This window comes from Salvelinus sp. IW2-2015, linkage group LG7 (assembly GCF_002910315.2).
Source record: "Salvelinus sp. IW2-2015 linkage group LG7, ASM291031v2, whole genome shotgun sequence".
NCBI lineage: Eukaryota > Metazoa > Chordata > Actinopteri > Salmoniformes > Salmonidae > Salvelinus > Salvelinus sp. IW2-2015.
The window spans coordinates 9173579-9193085 of NC_036847.1; the positions used below are offsets into that span (position 1 = coordinate 9173579).

At 42.5% G+C, this 19507-nt stretch overlaps 1 protein-coding gene across 1 annotated transcript in view; it reads right to left on the reverse strand.

The window, feature by feature from the left end:
- Positions 1-19507, reverse strand: part of espn (espin) — a 104913-nt gene that overhangs the window by 71946 nt on the left and 13460 nt on the right. The window contains 3 exon segments of the mRNA XM_070444414.1: positions 961-1092; positions 5199-5381; positions 6469-6655. Of these exon segments, the coding sequence (XP_070300515.1) occupies positions 961-1092; positions 5199-5381; positions 6469-6655 (502 nt within the window).

Below are 19507 nucleotides of genomic sequence, written 5' to 3' on the forward strand. Positions count from 1 at the left end.
GAGAGACCGGAAAATAGCGGTGCAGAGACGCTCCCCATTCAACCTGGCAGAGCTTGAGAGGATCTGCAGAGAAGAATGGGAGGAACTCCCTAAATACAGGTGTGCCAAGCTTGTAGCATCATACCCAAGAGGAGTCGAGGCTGTAATCGCTGCCAATGGTGCTTCAACAAAGTACTGAATAAAGGGTCTGAATACTTATGTGAATGTATTTTTTTTAATACATTTGCAAACAAATCTAAACCTGTTTTTGCTTTCTCATTATGGGGTATTCTGTGTAGAATGATGATGGTGGGGGGGGGGGACAATTTAAATACATTTTAGAATAAAGCTGTACCGTAACAAAATGTGGAAAAAGTGAAGGGGGCTGAATACATTCAGAATGCAGTGTACACTGACTGAAATGGATCAAACAAATGGTGTTAATAAGGGATCATAGCCTTCAGCTGGCGTCACCTGTACGGTCTATGCCATGGAAAGAGCCGGTGTTCAAAACAAAATCTTGGAACAAATGAAAACGGCCTAAAAATGTCAACATCCCACAGACAGTGGCGAGAACCCAACTAGCCTTGTAGTGGTGATCGTACTCTCCCCTCTTCTAAACTAGGGCTCATGCCCTCTTATTGCTTTCCCATAACACACCACGTGAACTCCTTTCACATGGAGCCTGTGATGACACAAAACATTGTGAATGTGGGAACTGTAGCCACAGGACCCAGCATGTCCCCCGACTGACACCGGTCTCTCCACTAATGACAATTACTGCTATTTACCTTCTCTGCCTGGCATGGCCCTTGTGGGTGGCATGAGAAAAAATAAACACTTCTGAGACTCCCCAAGGTTTGTGGGAAACACGTCTCACGTCTCACTCCTCCCCCCCCCCCCTCCTCCATTTCCATCTCTGTCCCGCTCTTTCTCCTTTTGCTACTGTGTGTCCTAATGAATACATCCTGTGTCTCTCACCATGTTCTCCACATTGCGCAGGTACTTGGCACACTGGGCGTGCCCGTTGTACTCTGCCAGGTCGGCCGCGGAGAAGCCGTCCTGGTCCCGTATGCCCAGGTCCACGCCGTTCACCACCAGGATCTGACAGCACTGAGAGAGAGAAAGAGAGAGCGAGAGGAGGGAGAAGGAGAGTGAGACAGAAACAGGAAAAAAGAGACAGAGGAAGAAAGAGACAATGAGAGAGACAAAGACAGAGAGGTCAGCTCGTCACAAAAAGAACTGTGTGGGATGTTGTAAAGAGAGTTCTCACAACAGCTGTGAGGCGTCTAACCTAAGGAAGGGAGATAATCTCAACTTGCCGCTCTCACTTGGCTAGTTTCTGGACTTGTATGAAGTTACCTGTTTGTTATTCCCATCCCCCTTGGTGTCTTGACTAGCCTCTCTCCCTTCCTACCCCCTCTYGTCACATACAGTATGGCCCACTGCCCTTTGACTCACCCTCCCCCTATCTTCCCCATCTTTCAAATACTTGAACTCTTCAAAAATACCTTTGAAAAAAAGACATACAGTAGATCTTCCTGGGCCTGCTAATGGTTGTAAGCTGATATGGGCATTACCCTCATCGGCCAAACAAACACCACAACACGTACGAGTCAACCAGCTAATGTCAACCGCTGCAGATTGCGATCTCTAATGGGAGTATACTGTGTAAGCGCACGCATGCTTCACAGCCCTATATGGTGTCTAAACCCATTGACCCATTGTCTTGTTCCCTCCTACAGATCCTGCCAGTCCTCTGCTACAAGTGTGACATCAGCAGCATCATAGACTTCAGTTGCCGGTTGCACCAGTAAGCGGGTCGTAACGATACTTCCGTTAATATACCCGTTGCACCACCTGGGCGTCAATTCAACGTCTAGTAGGGAGCAGGCGTAGGGTGTGAAATTGGGCCGATCCTCATGAAACGCATAAAAATGTATAGCAATCTATATTTTCAAAGGCATGCGAGTCTCGGGTTCATATTTCACAACCTCTGCGGGCTGTTGGAGTTGCATATGTGTGAGTCAATAGTAAATAATAGCCTACACTTGATTTAGGCTACATTAGCATGCTAAATATTTGTTTCTGATCAGTGATAGATGARCCAACCAATAGATGWGCTATCACCTCCACTTATTTGCCCAGTCAGAGATCAATTAATTGATTAGGCAAGTCATGGGCTTTTGGTCGAGTAGGCTACCATGCAAGTAAAGATGAAAAAAAATCCACTTGTTGAGATGTGCAAACTACACAAGATGATCATGABCACCCACCTCAACTTAGCTAGGCTAGGCTGGTAACAGCCTAGTAATGGACGCTGCCTAGAAACCATCATAATGAAGCATCAAATCTCATGAATGTGCATTGTTTATGCTGGACAGCTACGACTAGCCTTATTTTTGGTTAGTGCAACAGGTATAAATTCGGATCACAAAGTCGGACGTAGCTACGCATTTAAGATCAACTTTTTTTACGACCAATTGGTGCAACCGGCCCCAGTATCCTAGACTGTTCTGTGGACAAATGTCATCCACTACCTACCAACTCCCTATATACATATAACATATTATTTGTCACATGCGCAGAATACAACAGGTGTAGTAGACCTTACAGGGAAATGCTTACTTACAAGCCCTTAACCAACAATGCAGTTTTTTTTTTTACGGAAAAAAAGTATGAGATAAGAATAACAAATAATTAAAGAGCAGCAGTAAATAACAATAGCAGGGCTATATACAGGGAGTACCGGTACAGAGCCAATGTGCGGGGGCACCGGTGTCAAGGTAAATKAGGTAATATGTACATGTAGGTAGAGTTATTAAAGTGACTATGCCGTACACACTACCCTCTGTAGTGCCTTGCGGTCGGAGGCCGAGCAGCTGCCATACCAGGCAGTGATGCAACCCGTCAGAATGCTCTTGATGGTGCAGCTGTAAAACCTTTTGAGGATCTGAGGACCCATGCCAAGTCTTTCAGTCTCCTGAGGGGAAATAGGTTATATTGTGCCCTCTTCACGACTGTCTTGGTGTGCTTGGACCATGTTAGTTTGTTGGTGATGTGAACACCAAGGAACTTGAAGATCTCAACCTGCTCCACTACAGCCCCGTCGATGAGAATGGGGGCGTGCTCGATCCTCCTTTTCCTGTCGTTCACAATCATCTCCTTTGTCTTGATCACGTTGAGGGACAGGTTGTTGTCCTTGCACCACACGGTCAGGTCTCTGACCTCCTCCCTATAGGCTGCCTCATTGTTGTCAGTGATCAGGCCTACCACTGTTGTGTCATCGGCAAACTTAATGATGGTGTTGGAGTCGTGCCTGGCCATGCAGTCATGAGTGAACAGGGAATACAGGAGGGGACTGAGCACGCACCCCTGAAGGGCCCCAGTGTTGAGGATCAGCGTGGCAGATGTGTTGTTACCTACCCTAGCACCTGGGGTAGGAAGTCCAGGAAGTCCAGGACCTAGTTGCAGAGGGAGGTGTTTAGTCCCAGGGTCCTTAGCTTAGTGATGAGCTTTGAGGGCACAATGGTGTTGAACGCTGAGCTGTAGTCAATGAATAGCATTCTCACATAGGTGTTCCTTTTGTCCAGGTGGGAAAGGGCAGTGTGGAGTGCAATAGAGATTGCATCATCTGTGGATCTGTTGGGGCGGTATGCAAATTGGAGTGGGTCGAGGGTTTCTGGTATAATGGTGTTAATGTGAGCCATGACCAGCCTTTCAAAGCATTTCATGGCTACAGACGTGAGTGCTACGGGTCGGTAGTCATTTAGCAGGTTACCTTAGTGTTCTTGGGCACAGGGACTATGGTGGTCTGCTTGAAACATGTTGGTATTACAGACTCAGGTTGACAATGTCAGTGAAGACACTTGCCAGTTGGTCAGCGCATGCTCGGAGTACAAGTCTTCGTAATCCGTCTGGCCCTGCGGCCCTGTGAATGTTGACCTGTTTAAAGGTCTTACTCACATCGGCTGCCGGAGAGCGTGATCACACAGTCGTCCGGAACAGCTGATGCTCTCATGCATGTTTCAGTGTTACTTGCCTCAAAGCGAGTATAGAAGTTAGTTAGCTCGTCTGGTAGGCTCGTGTCACTGAGCAGCTCTCGGCTGTGCTTCACTTTGTAGTATGTAATAGTTTGCAAGCCCTGCCACATCTGACGAGTGTCAGAGCCAGTGTAGTACGATTTGATCTTAGTCCTGTATTGACGCTTTGCCTGTTTGAGGGTTCGTTGGAGGGCATAGCGGGATTTCTTATAAGCTTCTGGGTTAGAGTCCCGCTCCTTGAAAGCGGCAGCTCTACCCTTTAGCTCAGTGCGAATGTTGCCTGTAATCCATGGCTTCTGGTTGGGGTATGTACATACAGTCACTGTGGGGATGACGTCATCGATGCACTTATTGATGAAGCCAGTGACTGATGTGGTGTACTCCTCAATGCCATCGGCAGAATCCTGGAACATATTCCAGTCTGTGCTAGCAAAACAGTCCTGTAGTTAAGAATCTGCTTCATCTGACCACTTTTTTAATAGACCGAGTTACTGGTGCTTCCTGCTTTAATTTGTTCTTGTAAGCAGAAATCAGAAGGATAGAATTACGGTCAGATTTGCCAAATGGAGGGTGAGGGAGAGCTTTGTACACGTCTCTATGTGTGGTGTAAAGGTGGTCTAGAGTTTTTTCCCCTCTGGTTGCACATTTAACATGCTGATAGAAATTAGGTAAAACTGATTTAAATTTCCCTGCATTAAAGTTCCCGGCCACTAGGTGCGCCACCTCTGGATGAGCGTTTTCCTGTTTGCTTAAGGCTCATTGAGTGCGGTTTTAGTGCCAGCATTGGTCTGTGGTGGTATGCGTGCTTTCAGTTCGTCCCATTTATTTCCCAGCGATTGAACGTTAGCTAACAGTATGGATGGCAAAGGCAGATTAGACACTCTTTCCGCGAAATCTCAGTTTATTTCTCCAGCGAATGACGGGGATGAGGGCCTGTTYGGGTGTTTGGAGTATATCCTTCCCGTCCAACTCATTTTTTTTTTTAAATGTCCAATTCGAGGTGAGTAATCGCTGTTCTGATGTCCAGACGCTCTTTTCGGTCATAAGATGTACAAAATAAGTTACAAACAATGCTAAAAAACGGTTGGTTAAGAGCCAATAAAACAGCAGCCATCGGCTGCGCCATCTATACGGTAGCGCATTAAAAACTGGCAACCAACACACAAACACACACACCTCCAGCTCCCCGTTCTCGGCGGCGTCGTGTAGCGGCGTTCCGCCCCAGCTGTCGGTGATGATCTCGCCGCCGTGCAGCAGCAGCCAACTGAGCACCTTGGCGTGACCACGGCTGGCGGCAAAGTGCATAGCCGTGGCACCGTCACCATCCCGGTCGGACAGGCTGATCTCTGTGAAACTCACCTGCAATGGGACAACAGTAGAGGTTAAACCAGACAGGGGCAAACTACGGGCCGCGGGCCAGATCCAGCACACCAGCCAATTACTATAGAAGCAGCCCACGGTGGATTTAGAAAATTAAACAAAAAATGTGTCAACTGAATGCGGAGCTTAGTTCATTAGAACCGCGTTTACGTGAGTAACTTCCGATGTCCGCTATTGCAGGTGGAACAAACCAATCGGTTTCTGAAATTATACAGTAATAGGCCCACTGTTCTTAATTCCCTGAGTCTCTCTTCAGTGTCTTTCCTGGAAACACCTTCAGACAGCTCACCTAAATGTTCTCAAACCCAACCAAAGAAACCAGTCCAACGTGTTCATGAAAAAAAGTAAGTTAATAACTTTTGAACTATTGTTCCAGGGAAGATGAGTTTGAATGGTGACATTTTGTTAGCATGCTGCCGTTAGCTAAGTTTGCTAATTGGCGTCAGCTAAGTTTCCTAGCTGGAGCTGCTTTTTCCCCTTTGTAACATTCATTACCCATACAATTAGAGTATTACAAATGCAAGAACTATACAACTATATTGGTTATTTATGCCTATGTACTGAAGAGCACATTTCAAGCACAATCATTGGACTAGCAGTTTTACGCAATTTCTGTTATACAATAAATATACAATAAATCTTGCTTGCCAACATTATTATATTTTTTGTTGCTTGCCACATATGTGTGCTACGCTACCACATGTTAGCCTGCAAGTGAGCCCCTATTGGTGACGCTGGTGTATTCCAGTAGGACATTCCTGCTAGCCTTCTAGAACATTAGTTTTAACCTTTAGCTATAGCTTGTTTTCCACCATAATGCATTGCTTTGCTTTAAGAATATTAGTATTTCATTTGCATATTGCAGTTGTCTGGTGTTGCTAATAACATTTCATATCATTAGCATTTTATTGCCATGAATTAGGCTCTTTATGGTTTCTGGATATTAATGTACACCCACATTGGATTTATTTGGCGCTTGTCTAGGACCAAAATATACAATAAAATAGTACAACAAACAGTAGAAGAAATAACAAAAGACAGCATGAAGTGGGGACCATTGACCTACCAGCCAGACGATGACAGTGTTATGGCCCATTTGGGCGGCGGCGTGCAGAGGTGTCATCCCGTCATTGGCTCTGATGCCTGGCTCCGCCACACAGTCTTTCACCAGGTATTGGACAACCTCCAGGTGACCTTCCTGGCAGGCCAGGTATAGGGGTGTGGCACCATTCTTTGTTTGGGAATTGACAACACTAAAAGAGAATTTAAAAAATAGACCTGTATTCAGCTTTATTTAATTAATTACCATGTTATTACATTGTGATTCTTGAACAACATAACTACTTTGGGTTAACCAAGAAGAGTGTATAAACATGTATCCGGTTGCTAACATTGGGCAGTAATGTTATTCTAGGAGGTTTTCTTTGTACCCAAACTAATCTAATCACTGACAGGTCAACATAACTTCATAACAGCCCTTGGAATAASCTCGGTCCGAGATGCCACCTTAAGGATCCTTTCCATGAGGCTCCAGTCCAAGTAGCCATGACTGGGGGAGGTATTCTGACTAGCACATCGAGCCAACTCCACCCCCTGGAGCCACACTCCGCCCTCCCTGTTCTCCCCGTTCCCCAAAGGCCAACTTGGCAGTGGAGAATTCTTTGCCCCATCCAATGACAATGCCTCTGCTTGCCCCAGATCTCCTAGTCACAGAGGGAGTTCAAGGAGTGAAGTGAAGTGCTTCCCCTCTAAATCCCATACAGCCTTGCTTTATTTGGACACTGACTGACAAGCGGGCAATGAGTCCAGTAAGAGGCTTACTACCCTGCTGGTTCTGTTCCTCACTATCTCAGGGTTAACCAGGTGGCACTAAGTGGTGACAGGCCAAAGGGAGGGAGGAAAAGAGATGTAAAGAGGGGGAGGGGTAAAGGAGGAAGGGTGTCTCCCCTCAAACCAAACACAATTGCACCCAGTTTCCCCTCACGGAATAGCAGTTAGAACCCAAGCCAACAACTTACTCGACTGAGTCGAGGTTGTTACTAAAGCTATATTTGGACGATGTATACGTTTCCTGGATCCAAAACGTAACACCTTAAGTAACACCTCCTTTGTTTTGTTCCTTGAAAATATGACAAAGCCCCAAATCTTAGGTGTGACCAACGGGGCATCCTTGGGGTGCATTTGGGGCGAGGTTCCAGGTAAAAACAAGTGCCCTTTAAATATTTCACCACAGGAAGGGGACCTAATCTGCAGTTCTATCATCAGGAAGTAGGCAGATGGCTGCATAATTCATGAGTGTAACTAAAGTGGGCCGGAGCTCTCCTGCATCCCGGGGTCTGGAGAGGGTGCGCAACATACAGTATGTTTATGGAAAGGGGCTGACACTAAACATGCAAACATTGACGCAACACACAAACCCCCTCAAATACACTTAACACTGGATAGAAACTGCATCAAGGTGTCTATGTGCTCTTATGAGATGCCTCATGACAAGGGTGAATACTGAGTTTTAGCCAACACAGACTCAGGTACTCCACTAAAGGAATTGCTTTAGGAGTACAGGTGTAGATTTCAAAAGGGCTTAACAAAGAGGCTTGTCTTTGTGCGAGGGTAGAAATACAAAGTGTGACAATAGATGATACCCCGTCCCACACACCCTCAACAAAAACATGCACACGAGCAATTTTGTTCGTTTGTAACTTGTCAACTTCAAATTGCCTCCACTATTACTGGATACAATACACACCATTCTCCCTTCCTCCACGTTCAGTGTATKTAACAAAGGGCAATCTTATCTTCATTATTAGCAAAGTAATTGATGTTGTCACACTAATAGGCTTCTTGCCTGATAAAAGCTTATTGCGTTCTCAGTGGCTTTTCTTGTTTAAATAATTAAGTGACCCATGACGAGAAAAGTTTCCTCCATAGTGTTACAGAGGACTGAAGAAATGACATAGTTTAACCAGCATACACCCCCCCACCAAAAAAGTTAAAATTACTTACATTCTGAACAATTATTAGGTGTTACTATTTTGTTTTTTTCTAGCTTACTGTTACCTGCACCCTCATACAGTATATAGACATTTTTTGGCACCATTGATAAAGATGACAAAAAAATGTATACTGAGCTATATCGAATGCTCCAAAAAATTGGAAAACTATATTCATTTGGAAAGCGATTTTGTTTAAGCAATACTTTTTTTCTCAAAAAGATGGGTCAAAAGTATTGGCACACCTAAAGATTCTTAGAAATAAAATCAAACAAAATGACATCCGCATTAACATTCTACTTTTTAAAATTCATCTCAGTTTAACATCTACGGGATCAGTGTCCCCCCGGGACGGTTGAGCTAACATAGGCTAATGTGATTAGCATGAGGTTGTTAGTAACAAAAAAATTCACAGGACATTTTAGACAAAAACGTGGCTGCCTCTGCCAGGAGGCTGAAACTTGGGCACAAGGGAATCTTACAGCAAGACAAGCACACATCAAAATCCACAAAGAAATGTTAATTGGCCATAAAAAAAAATCTACATTTTGCTATGGCCATCTCAGTATCCGGACTTGAACCCCATCAAAAACCTCTAGTTTGAATTGAAGAGGGCAATCCATAAGCGCAGACTAAAGGATATGGAAAAATTCTGTATGGAGTAATGGTCTATATCCATCCCAATGTGTTCACCAATCCCATTTTTTTGAAGGCTCAGTGCAGTTATCCTCGAAAGGGGAGGGTGCCAGAGTATTGAAAACAGGGGTGGCAATAATTTTGACACCTATCTTTGAGATTTTTTTTATTACTTGTTAAACAATCTCTTTTTCTGAGTAATTGTAAAAGCATAAAATAATTTTCCATTTGTTGAGCATACAATATAGCTCAGTATTTTTATTATTCATTTTATATTGTTTTTTGCTCATCTTTATCAAGAGCGCCAATAATTTTGGATGGGACTGTATATATTTGTTTTTTGATAAACAACATCAATAGCGGTTTACAGACTTGGATGAATCCAGACACAACAATACATTGCTAGACTCAACAAGATATATTCTTAGAAAGTTAAAGATTCTAATCCCCCCCCAAAATAGCTTTTAACCTTCAACTTATACCTCCTTTGACCCTAACAATGACCCTAACATAGTTGCGCTAAATATCCATATACTATAATTGGCTAGGCAGAAAATATAGCATGGAAAAGGGACGTGGGAAAAGTGGAAGTGCATTAGGCTAATCCAAATCCTACACTCTAAATATACTTGAGACGTTCTGCCGAGTGTCACGGTGGGTGAACTTCCAGCAGCATCTCGCTCTCTGGGTCTAAAGCAGGTGTAGGCAACCCTGGTCCTGGAGTGCCGCAGGCACTTCATGTTTTTCATTTTACCGACCTGGAAGACCAGGTGTGTTGAATTTAGGCAATCATTGAACTGATCAATTAGCTAAATTGGTCAGATGTGGTGCCTAGTTGGAACAAAATCCTGCACTACCTGCAGCACTCCAGGAACAGGGTTGCCTATCCCTACTTTAGACCCAGAGAGAGAGAGATGCTGCTGAAAGTTCACCCACCATGAACACTTGGGCATCTAGAATGTCTCAAAAGTAGATTTTATGGCCCTCAGTCGGCAGCAGTCGCCCCACCCCTTTTGACCCCATGCTGCAATTAAGCCCTGGCAAAGCTCTTAATCTGCGCTAATTGATTGCATAACATGTTCCTTCTCTCTCGCTTTCTCTGTGAGTCTGTGCAACCATCTCGCTGAGGTTTATTGCCAGTTCGTCGCCTGTCTTTTATGTTCCAGCAGCACTATCAGCGGAGACACAGCACGTCATCCTGTTAGCTTTGTGGAGACACAGGATGACAGGGAAGTACAATTCACAGATTCAGCCCTTTGAGCCCAGGCCCATACATTTGGTGGCCATTGTCTAGGAACTTAATCTGCGTCAGTCCTGCATCCCTATCGCCATTTTCTACCACAAAAGACAGACAGACATAGCCTAATGAGCAGCACACTGCTGACAGCTGAGTACTTGGCATGTTGACTATGGATCACACCTCACATTACACTAGGCTCACACACCTCACACTGCCGCCCCGGCAGGTAGCCTAGTGGTTAGAGCATTGGGCCAGTACCCAAAACGTCGCTAGATCAAATCCCTGAGCGACAAGGTAAATATCTGTAGTTCTGCCCCTAAACAAGGCAGTTAACCCACTGTTCCTAGGCTGTCATTGTAAATAAGAATTTGTTCTTAATTAAACTGACTTGCCTAGTTAAATAAAGGTAAAATAAAATTGGCTTCGCTTCATAGCTGCAGCGGAGTGCCTGACAACTGACTACTTGTCCAGACAAACAGTTGACAGCTAACTAAGTTACCGTAACTAAACAGCCATTTCACAAAACAGTTGTATAACTTTAGTAATCCGTTTTGTGCAAATATAGTACAATATTAGGCTAAACAATGGAACACTTCCCACGGTATGTTGTGCTGTCAGAACTGTGATGTAGGTTGACGATTTCACCGTACAGTTTTAGAATGGTCAGCCTAACTCAACTTTGTAAAAATTTAAAACAAAAAGTACAAATGTGAGAACAGTTGCACATGAATGGCTTGCCTTGGAGTCAATCATCAAAGAACTTTAGAGGTGATCTGTGGAATGGATTCTAGGGCTTTTGATGTTTTTTTCTGCACTGTAAATTGAGCAAATGTTTAGCATGTGGGTTTCCAAGGCCTTGAAACCATCCATCTGTAATAACGTGCTCTAGACAAATCCAATCCTTACCACATTCTGTGCAGCTAACTAAGTCGGATTACTACCAACAGGAAAGGGAAACTATAGGGGACTAAACCATGATGCTGAATGTAGCTTTTTACATTCCGCTAACTAGTGCTCAATAAAAATAAATGAAGGAACAGTGTCGTATGATAAAGGAGAAATGCTTCCCTTGTGAGGGGTTGCCTCCCTTGTGATTTCTGAGAGCTAAGGTAACAGCTGTCAAACAGGCCAATTACCCTTTGAAATCCATAAGATAACATTATGTTCTACGTCGTATAATAAACCGTGATATAACAATGCTATCTCCCCACAGCAAAAGGCCTCGGCTAAACAATGCCAGAGACGACTAGAAAGCGGTCCCCTTCTTCATGCCTGTATTGTTTTCCCTCATTAGCTTATCGCTGGTTCGCTACTGTGTGTCACCATGGCTGCAGCGGTAAATAGCATGAGGGGTGGGGGAAGGGAAGAGGCAGGAGTGAATGGAGCAATGCTATCAGGCACAGCCACGTCTCTGGGGCCAATTAAAGATTCAGGAGCTACGCACATGTCTGGGTTGCACCTAGACAACACTGGAGTTCTTGGTAGGTAGGCCCCAAACTCCAACACCAGAACACTAGCCTATAGCCCTCAGACTCCACCTCTTCAGCCATTTAGGGGTCATTATTGTCACTCTCACTCTTAGAGATCGGGCCATACATTTATTTTTAATTTTTAAATCAGCTTATTTCTATAGGTTTATGGCAGAGGTGAATGATCTGTGCCGCATGTTGAAGTGAACAGAACAGTCCCATTGGACAGCCTTGATGAGGCCTTAAGTGGCAGCTGGCTATCTGTTCCCTATCATATTTTATTCCTTTGCAACCACCAGGATGTTCCCATTGCTTATCTATTGGTTAGGCTATAGGCTCAAACATTACACTGTTGTCTCTCTATGTTCTGCAAACATGCTCTTCATATACAGTGCATTCGGAAAGTATTCAGACCCCTTGACTTCTACATTTTGTTACGTTACAGCCTTATTCTAAAATGCATTAAATCGTTTTTCCCCCTCATCAATCTACACACAATACCCCATAATGACAAAGCAAAAAGAGGTTTTTAGCACTTTCTGCACATGTATTAACTATGAAAACTGCAATATCACGTTTACATAAGTATTCAGACCCTTAACTCAGTACTTTGTTGAAGCACCTTTGGCAGCAATTACAGCTTCGAGTCTTCTTGGGTATGACGCTATAAGCTTGGCACACCTGTATTTGGGGAGTTTCTCTCATTCTTGTCTGCAGATCCCCTCAAGCTCCGTCAGGTTGGATGGGGAGCGTTGCTGCACAGCTATTTTCAGGTCTCTCCAGAGATGTTCAATCGGGTTCACATCCCTGACTAAGGCCCTTCTCCCCCAATTTCTCTGTTTTTGATGGGTGGCCAGCTCTATGAAGAGTCTTGGTGATTCCAAACCTCTTCCACTTAAGAATGATGGAGGCCACTGTGTTCTTGGGGACCTTCAATGCTGCAGACATTTTTTGGTACTCTTCCCCAGATCTGTGCCTCGACACAATCCTGTCTCTGAGCTCTACAGACAATTCCTTCTATGGCTTGGATTTTGCTCTGACATGCACTGTCAACTGTGGGACCTTGTAAAGACAGGTGTGTGCATTTACAAATCATGCCCAATAAATTGAATTGACCATAGGTGGACTCCAATCAAGTTGTAGAAACGTCTGAAGGATTATCAATGGAAATAGGATGCACCGGAGTTCAATTTCGAGTCTCATAGCAAAGGGTCTGAATACTTAAGTAAATAAGGTATTTCTGTTTATATATTTTTTTAATAAATTTGCAACAATTTCTAAAAACCTGTTTCCACTTAGACAAAATTTTGTTTATGCCATCTCCCACCCTATTGCCTCAACCCCATCTCCCACCCTCTCCTCAACCCTAACCACAATTTAACTGATGTTGACAGACAGCAGTTCTTTGATTGAATATCACACCCTGCATGGGCACTCAGTGTTGCTAATGCCTTGGCATGTGTCCATGACAATCGTAAGGCCATATGGCTCCATGTTCTCTCTGTGGCACGGCTCCTGTAGTGCAACAGTGATTAGCACCTACATTCAATAACATTACACACACACACCTCTCTCACAACAAACACCACACACATGTCCACACACACACACACACACACACAAATTAGATTCTACACGACAAAACCAATGCACGATTATCATGACAAATCAAGCGATGAGCAGGGGACGTCCTATATGTGACAACATTATTATTAATCCAGGACAATCGATCATTTAGCCCCTGAGGACAATTCAGCAAAAAAGGCAGCAAATGTCATATTTGGCCATGGTTGAGGTCATTCTTTTAGGAAGTATTTCATCATGTGATTTGAACTGAAGGTGACTAGTTTACTCAACAGTTGCCAAAAAAGCAAGTGTCAGATTCCCTGGCAACATCCGTGATCTCTTGAAAATCCCTTGTTAGCCCGTAGTGTTGACAAAAGACAAATCACTGAATCAAAACATGCATCAGAGCCTGAGTCTCTGTAATGTTTTTAATACCACTTTACAGTAGCTTTCATTAATAAGTCATTAAAAATGCTTATAAATGGGTTAGGGTTATTGGCTTATTTGCCTTAATTAATCTTAAGCGTTAACCATGTTATTATTACGGAAAACTACGAGTTAAGGCAGATGATTATCTGCATGTAATGCCCCAAAAATGCTCAACATAACTGTGAAAACGTAGTATTCTGTGGCAGTCCTGTTGACTTAGGAAATATCTAAGGCCCACAGTAGGCTACCAATTAAGAGATAAAGATGGCTGCCATGTCTTAGTGTTCACTTAAAGTATATTCTCACTGCAAGAGATTCTCTAAAGTTTGAGAAAATACACTCGGCTCGACCTTTTACAGTAATCTTGCAAAATTGTCACATCTCCTGCGCCAACTCCGGAGGTCGCTGGCAAGCCTTTTTTGGGAGGGAGTAACCTCCCTCCGAGCCGTCGAATGTAAACAGAATTGTCTCGTGTAGCCAAATGCTCCTACAGTAAAAATCTTAATAGCGGAGCAATGTTTTTTTAACGGCTGAAATGTCTAGACATTTTACTTATATTTTTTGTCTTTTATTTGTCTTTTACCTTCAAATGCAGTAATATCCTGTTTGTGTGGCCTTAACAAAACAGCTGGCAAAAGTGCATCCAGGGATTTTTCTGCCATAGAAACCCTTGGGTAAGCTCTTTTTCGGGACACCTAAGTCTAAACTGTAAAAACAATTTAACATTTCAATATTATATACTCTTTTATTTATTTATTAATATTACYTTTTGGGATCAAAAAATGTTTTCAGTGTAAACTTAAACGACTAGAAAAGATAATGGACCTATATATTTTATATTATATAATCTTTGAGAACTAACAATCACCAAAATAAAAGCTAAACAGTCAGGGGTATTGTAAATTCCAAAAACTATTTATTTAACAGTATTGATTTTTGTTTGAGCAAAATAACAGCATTGGGCATTGCAAAATGCATAGAAGTGCAGGAAATTATTTTCAAAACTGCTAGATGTTCTCTCAGCTCCATGGCAAAATATGTAGAATTGCAGGAAATGAACTTACATTTTTGCAGTTCTMGGCTCCATTGAGCAATTCTTAGAATTGCAGGAAAATTGGCTCTGAAATCTGCCCCACCGATAGTGCCCATTGCCATGCCCCCTGCCACGCCCACCACCTAAGCCCCTTTTTGATCCATCAAAAACCCTGGCATCTGAGTGCTAACATTATAGCTCAATGAGTGAGACAACTCCTAAGACTTTGAATTAGCTAGTAGCTAAAGTTTTCAGGCAAAATTTGCTTAGCTACATCCCATTTAATGATTCTAACATGAATGATTTGCACTATTTGATAAAACGAAGCCTAGTTTGTTTGAGGTAATTATCTTAAATTGTAATATAATCTAGATGGCTGGTTTAGCTAGCTAGCAACAGTAATCCATTATGAATTGAATAGCCTACATTATTTGTTTAGCTTGCTACCGAGCTCTGTATAATGCATATGATACTGTATGATAATGTTCATGCACTTCTGTATTTGAGAGCTGTAGTATTTTTTATATATATACTGTAACTAGACTTGGTGGTAACTAGTGATGTACCGATATTACATTTTTGGCCGATACCGATATCCAATATTTTCCTTGTCAAAAAAACTCAGATACCGATATTTACAATTTTAGCTGCCTTTTAAGCATTCTAGTACAGTTAAATAGTTAACACACACACATGGACGCAGCGGTCTAAGGCACTGCATCTCAGTGCAAGAGGCTTCACTACGGTCCCTGGTTCGAACCCAGGCTGTATCACATCCGGCCGTGATTGGGAGTCCCATAGTGCAGCGCACAATTGGCCCAGCGTCGTCCAGGCCGTCATTGTAAATAAGAATTTGTTCTTAACTGACTTGCCTAGTTAAATAAAGGTTACACACACAGACACACACACTACACTGACCAAAAAGTAATTTTGTTGGCATTTACGTATGTCCCCATTACCAGTAAAACATCATCAAAACCAATTTCTTTCACTTACTTGCTGTGCTGTTTCATTGTTCATTTGTTCAGCTGTTTCATTCTCAACCAGGATTTCTATGGAACACAGTTTGGGTCTTTGTGTGTCAAAAAAGATACACGTCAAATAACACTAGGGTTAAGTAGCTGGCTAGCAATTTATTTTCATGAACTGAAGTTCAATTTCAATAGGCGAACAACAAGTGGCAACCTAGCTAATATTTACTCACAAGGATTCCTAAATCATTGTTAAGAATAATGAAAATGACTGCAGGTTCTACTGGTCATTGTTTTCAGGCTGGTTGTATTGGTGCTAGCTCAGTACCAAGCTAAAGCTAGCTACCCCAGAAGTTGCGGTCGAACAAATTATGCTTTATTACCAATGCGGTATTGTAAACACATCGTTCGTAGCCGGTGTTTACTTGTTTGCAGACTTTTTTTGTACAGCTTTGACAGTGCTACCGTATCTTTTTTGACACGCAAAGAACCAAATGTATGTCGTGAAGCTAATAGCAGTGACGCCATTACTGTGTAACTCCGGGAGGGCAACGTCTGAAAAACAGTGCGCTTGGTAGTGTGTACTGGTGCTCGACCAGTCGGCGAAAGCCAACATCACCCACGACAGAGAACGGTTGATTGTCAAGGGCAATGAATTCCATTATCTTGGCTTTAATGGATTTCGCCTTTGAGTTGCCTCGCTGAAATTTTGTTACTCTTTCAAATGACTGCACGATCCACACAGCAGACATTGTGGGCTAGTTTAGGAATGCTGTGTTGCACGTATAGCGCAAAATTTTACATGGCGTCCTTACATCATGTCCCTATGCTATATAGGTATGTACGTCAGCTTTGACATCGGTTTTGCACATCGGGGCATTAAACTAGACGTCGGACGATAGCGATGTTGGCATTTTTAGCTAATATCGTCCGATTCCGATACGTTCACCGATATATCGTGCATCCCTAGTGGTAACCTAGTCATAATGTTGTTAGCTAGCTAGCTGTGTTTGACTCGTTTTGTAATTTGAGTTTGTGTCATGAGAATTATGTTCTCGATGTTCATAAACCCAATTCAATTAACTACTCAGCCTGAAACCCAGAATTTGTAGGAAACTGGTTGAAATGAATCAGACGGAGGCCCAGCTACGATAGTCAGAAAATTTATTTACGAGAGCGCTCCTGCGCATATACAAAGACGTTCCTTTTATAATATTCTCTTAACCTACGCCCATACATCCACACTAGCATTAGGATTTTCTCCTGAAGTCTCACCATAGTTTATTACCAATCAACTGACAGTTCCAGTCCCCACCAGATACGGGAAACCTGGAGGGGCTCTCCCTGTCCTATCTTATCTCCCCAGAGTTACAGCCGGGTCGGTTCAAACATAGTTCAATGATCCAGTTTAATGATCCACTTTGTTTTCTTTAGGCACACACATACATTCCTCTCTTCCCAGGTACATGCTACATAACCTCTTTCTTATGAACTAACATTATTTATCATTACAGAAAAACAGGGTAGAATTCAGTTAGTTATAGTTCTACGTTAAATGTATACCACATTTAGTCATTATTCATAAAATTCATAACAGTTTGCAAATGGGAAAATAAACAATCTTACAATGCCTGCACATGCTTGTGAATTGGTGTATCTGTATATCATGTTGTATTATTGAAGTTTTTAATGGTTTAGATGCTGTTCTTATAGGATTCTTCCAAACTGTCTACTGTGAGATTTACAGTACTAGAGGTGTGCAGGGGGAATGTAGCCAGGGGACACACTATTTTCATGCCATTTCACGAAGTGGGCAGTGCTATGCGTCAAGATGGCAGTGGGATTGTAAGTGCAAGGACTGTCTGATGAATTGCAGGACCCGCCACCTGGGACCTCACTCATAACTTCTTCACCAACATCATTATGGTGGGTTTATACTTTATAGTTTACAATTGCAATTTCATACTAGTACATCATTTTGTTTTATTTGAACTAACGATAGCTAGCTACCAAGTGGCTGGGCCAGTTTGCCCAAAAGTGAACGATATGTAACGTCAAGTTTTGCTTGCTAGCCAACCAACAACATCAACGCCGCTCTCAAGCCAATCTAAAAACTTAACTGAATGAAATATGAAACTGATCATGACTAAATTGTATCTAATTTCACTGCGATTGGTTAGTAAACATGCAATAATACCTGAATACTGTCAATCAGAGATGAATGATTTTCATTTGATGAACAAAATCAGATTAACTGAGTCTAGCCTACCCTTTCCCCATCCCTTTTCTGTGACTGATGTGCCAAAAAATGTATGCTAACCAATACTTCAGGTCAGTATGATCAATAATTATGCCTAAATATATTGATATGCATGATATGTGTGTGAGTTGAATTCGGTGGCTTTCTATTCGGTAGCTGCATGAAATAGCAAACATAACGTGAATTCAGCGATGACATTACTTCATCTTTGTTACTCCCTGAAGAACCAGTAACAGGTAATGTGTTGAAAATAGATTCCACAATCCGGACTTGAGCAAGTGCTCGGCTCGTTCGACGCTGTGTGCACCTGTATACGTGCTGAAAATTACGGCCATCATATAGCACGGCCCAAAATGACTTGAAAATATTGTGTACTACGTAGCTTGCAGTTATCAGTGTCTTTAGTAGTGTTGCCGAAGCCACGGTAAGTGTAGCTAATGTCAACAGAATTTGTTTTATCTGGTGGTTTACGAGACTGCCGCTGGTAACAAGTCTAGTGAATCTGAACGGGCCTTTACTGTCTAGGTAGTGTTAGTTGTTAGTGTTAACCTCTCTGGGATATGTGGGACGGTAGCGTCCCACCTGGCCAACATCCAGTGAAAATGCAGAGCGCCAAATTCAAATAAATTACTATAAAAATTTTACTTTCATGAAATCACACATTCAATATACCAAATTAAAGCTACACTTGTTGTGAATCCAGCCAACGTGTCAGATTAAAAAAATGCTTTACGGCGAAAGCAAACTATTATCTGAGGATAGCACCCCAGCTAACAATCACAGACCATCATATTTCAACCCTCCCGCCGCGACACAAAACACAGAAATAAAGATATAATTCATGCCTTACCTTTGACGAGGTTCTTCTGTTGGCACTTCTTCTGTATGTCCCATAAACATCACAAATGGTCCTTTTGTTCGATTAATTCCGTTGATATATATCCAAAATGTCAATTTATTTGGCGTGTTTGATCCAGAAAAACACTGGTTCCAACTTGCACAACGTGACTACAAAATATCTCAAAAGTTACCTGTAAGCTTTGTCCAAACATTTCAAACTACTTTTGTAATACAACTTTAGGCATTTTTTTACGTAAATAATCAATAAAATTGAAGACGGGATGATCTGTGTTCAATACCGGAGGAAAACAATGTGTAGCATGCTTTCTGGTCACGCGCCTCTAACAAACAGTACACTTCACTGGAGCCTCATTCTGAACATGGCTACTTCTTCATTTCTCAAAGGAAAAACCTCAACCAATTTCTAAAGACTGTTGACGTCCAGTGGAAGCGATAGGAACTGCAGGAAGGTCCCTTAGAAATCTTGATTCCCAATGAAACCTCATTGAAAAGAGAGTGACCTCAAAAAAAAAAAATCTGAATGGTTTGTCCTTGGGGTTTTGCCTGCCAAATAAGTTCTGTTATAGTCACAGACATGATTCAAACAGTTTTAGAAACTTCAGCGTGTTTTCTATTCAATACTAATAATATGCATATATTAGCATCTGGGA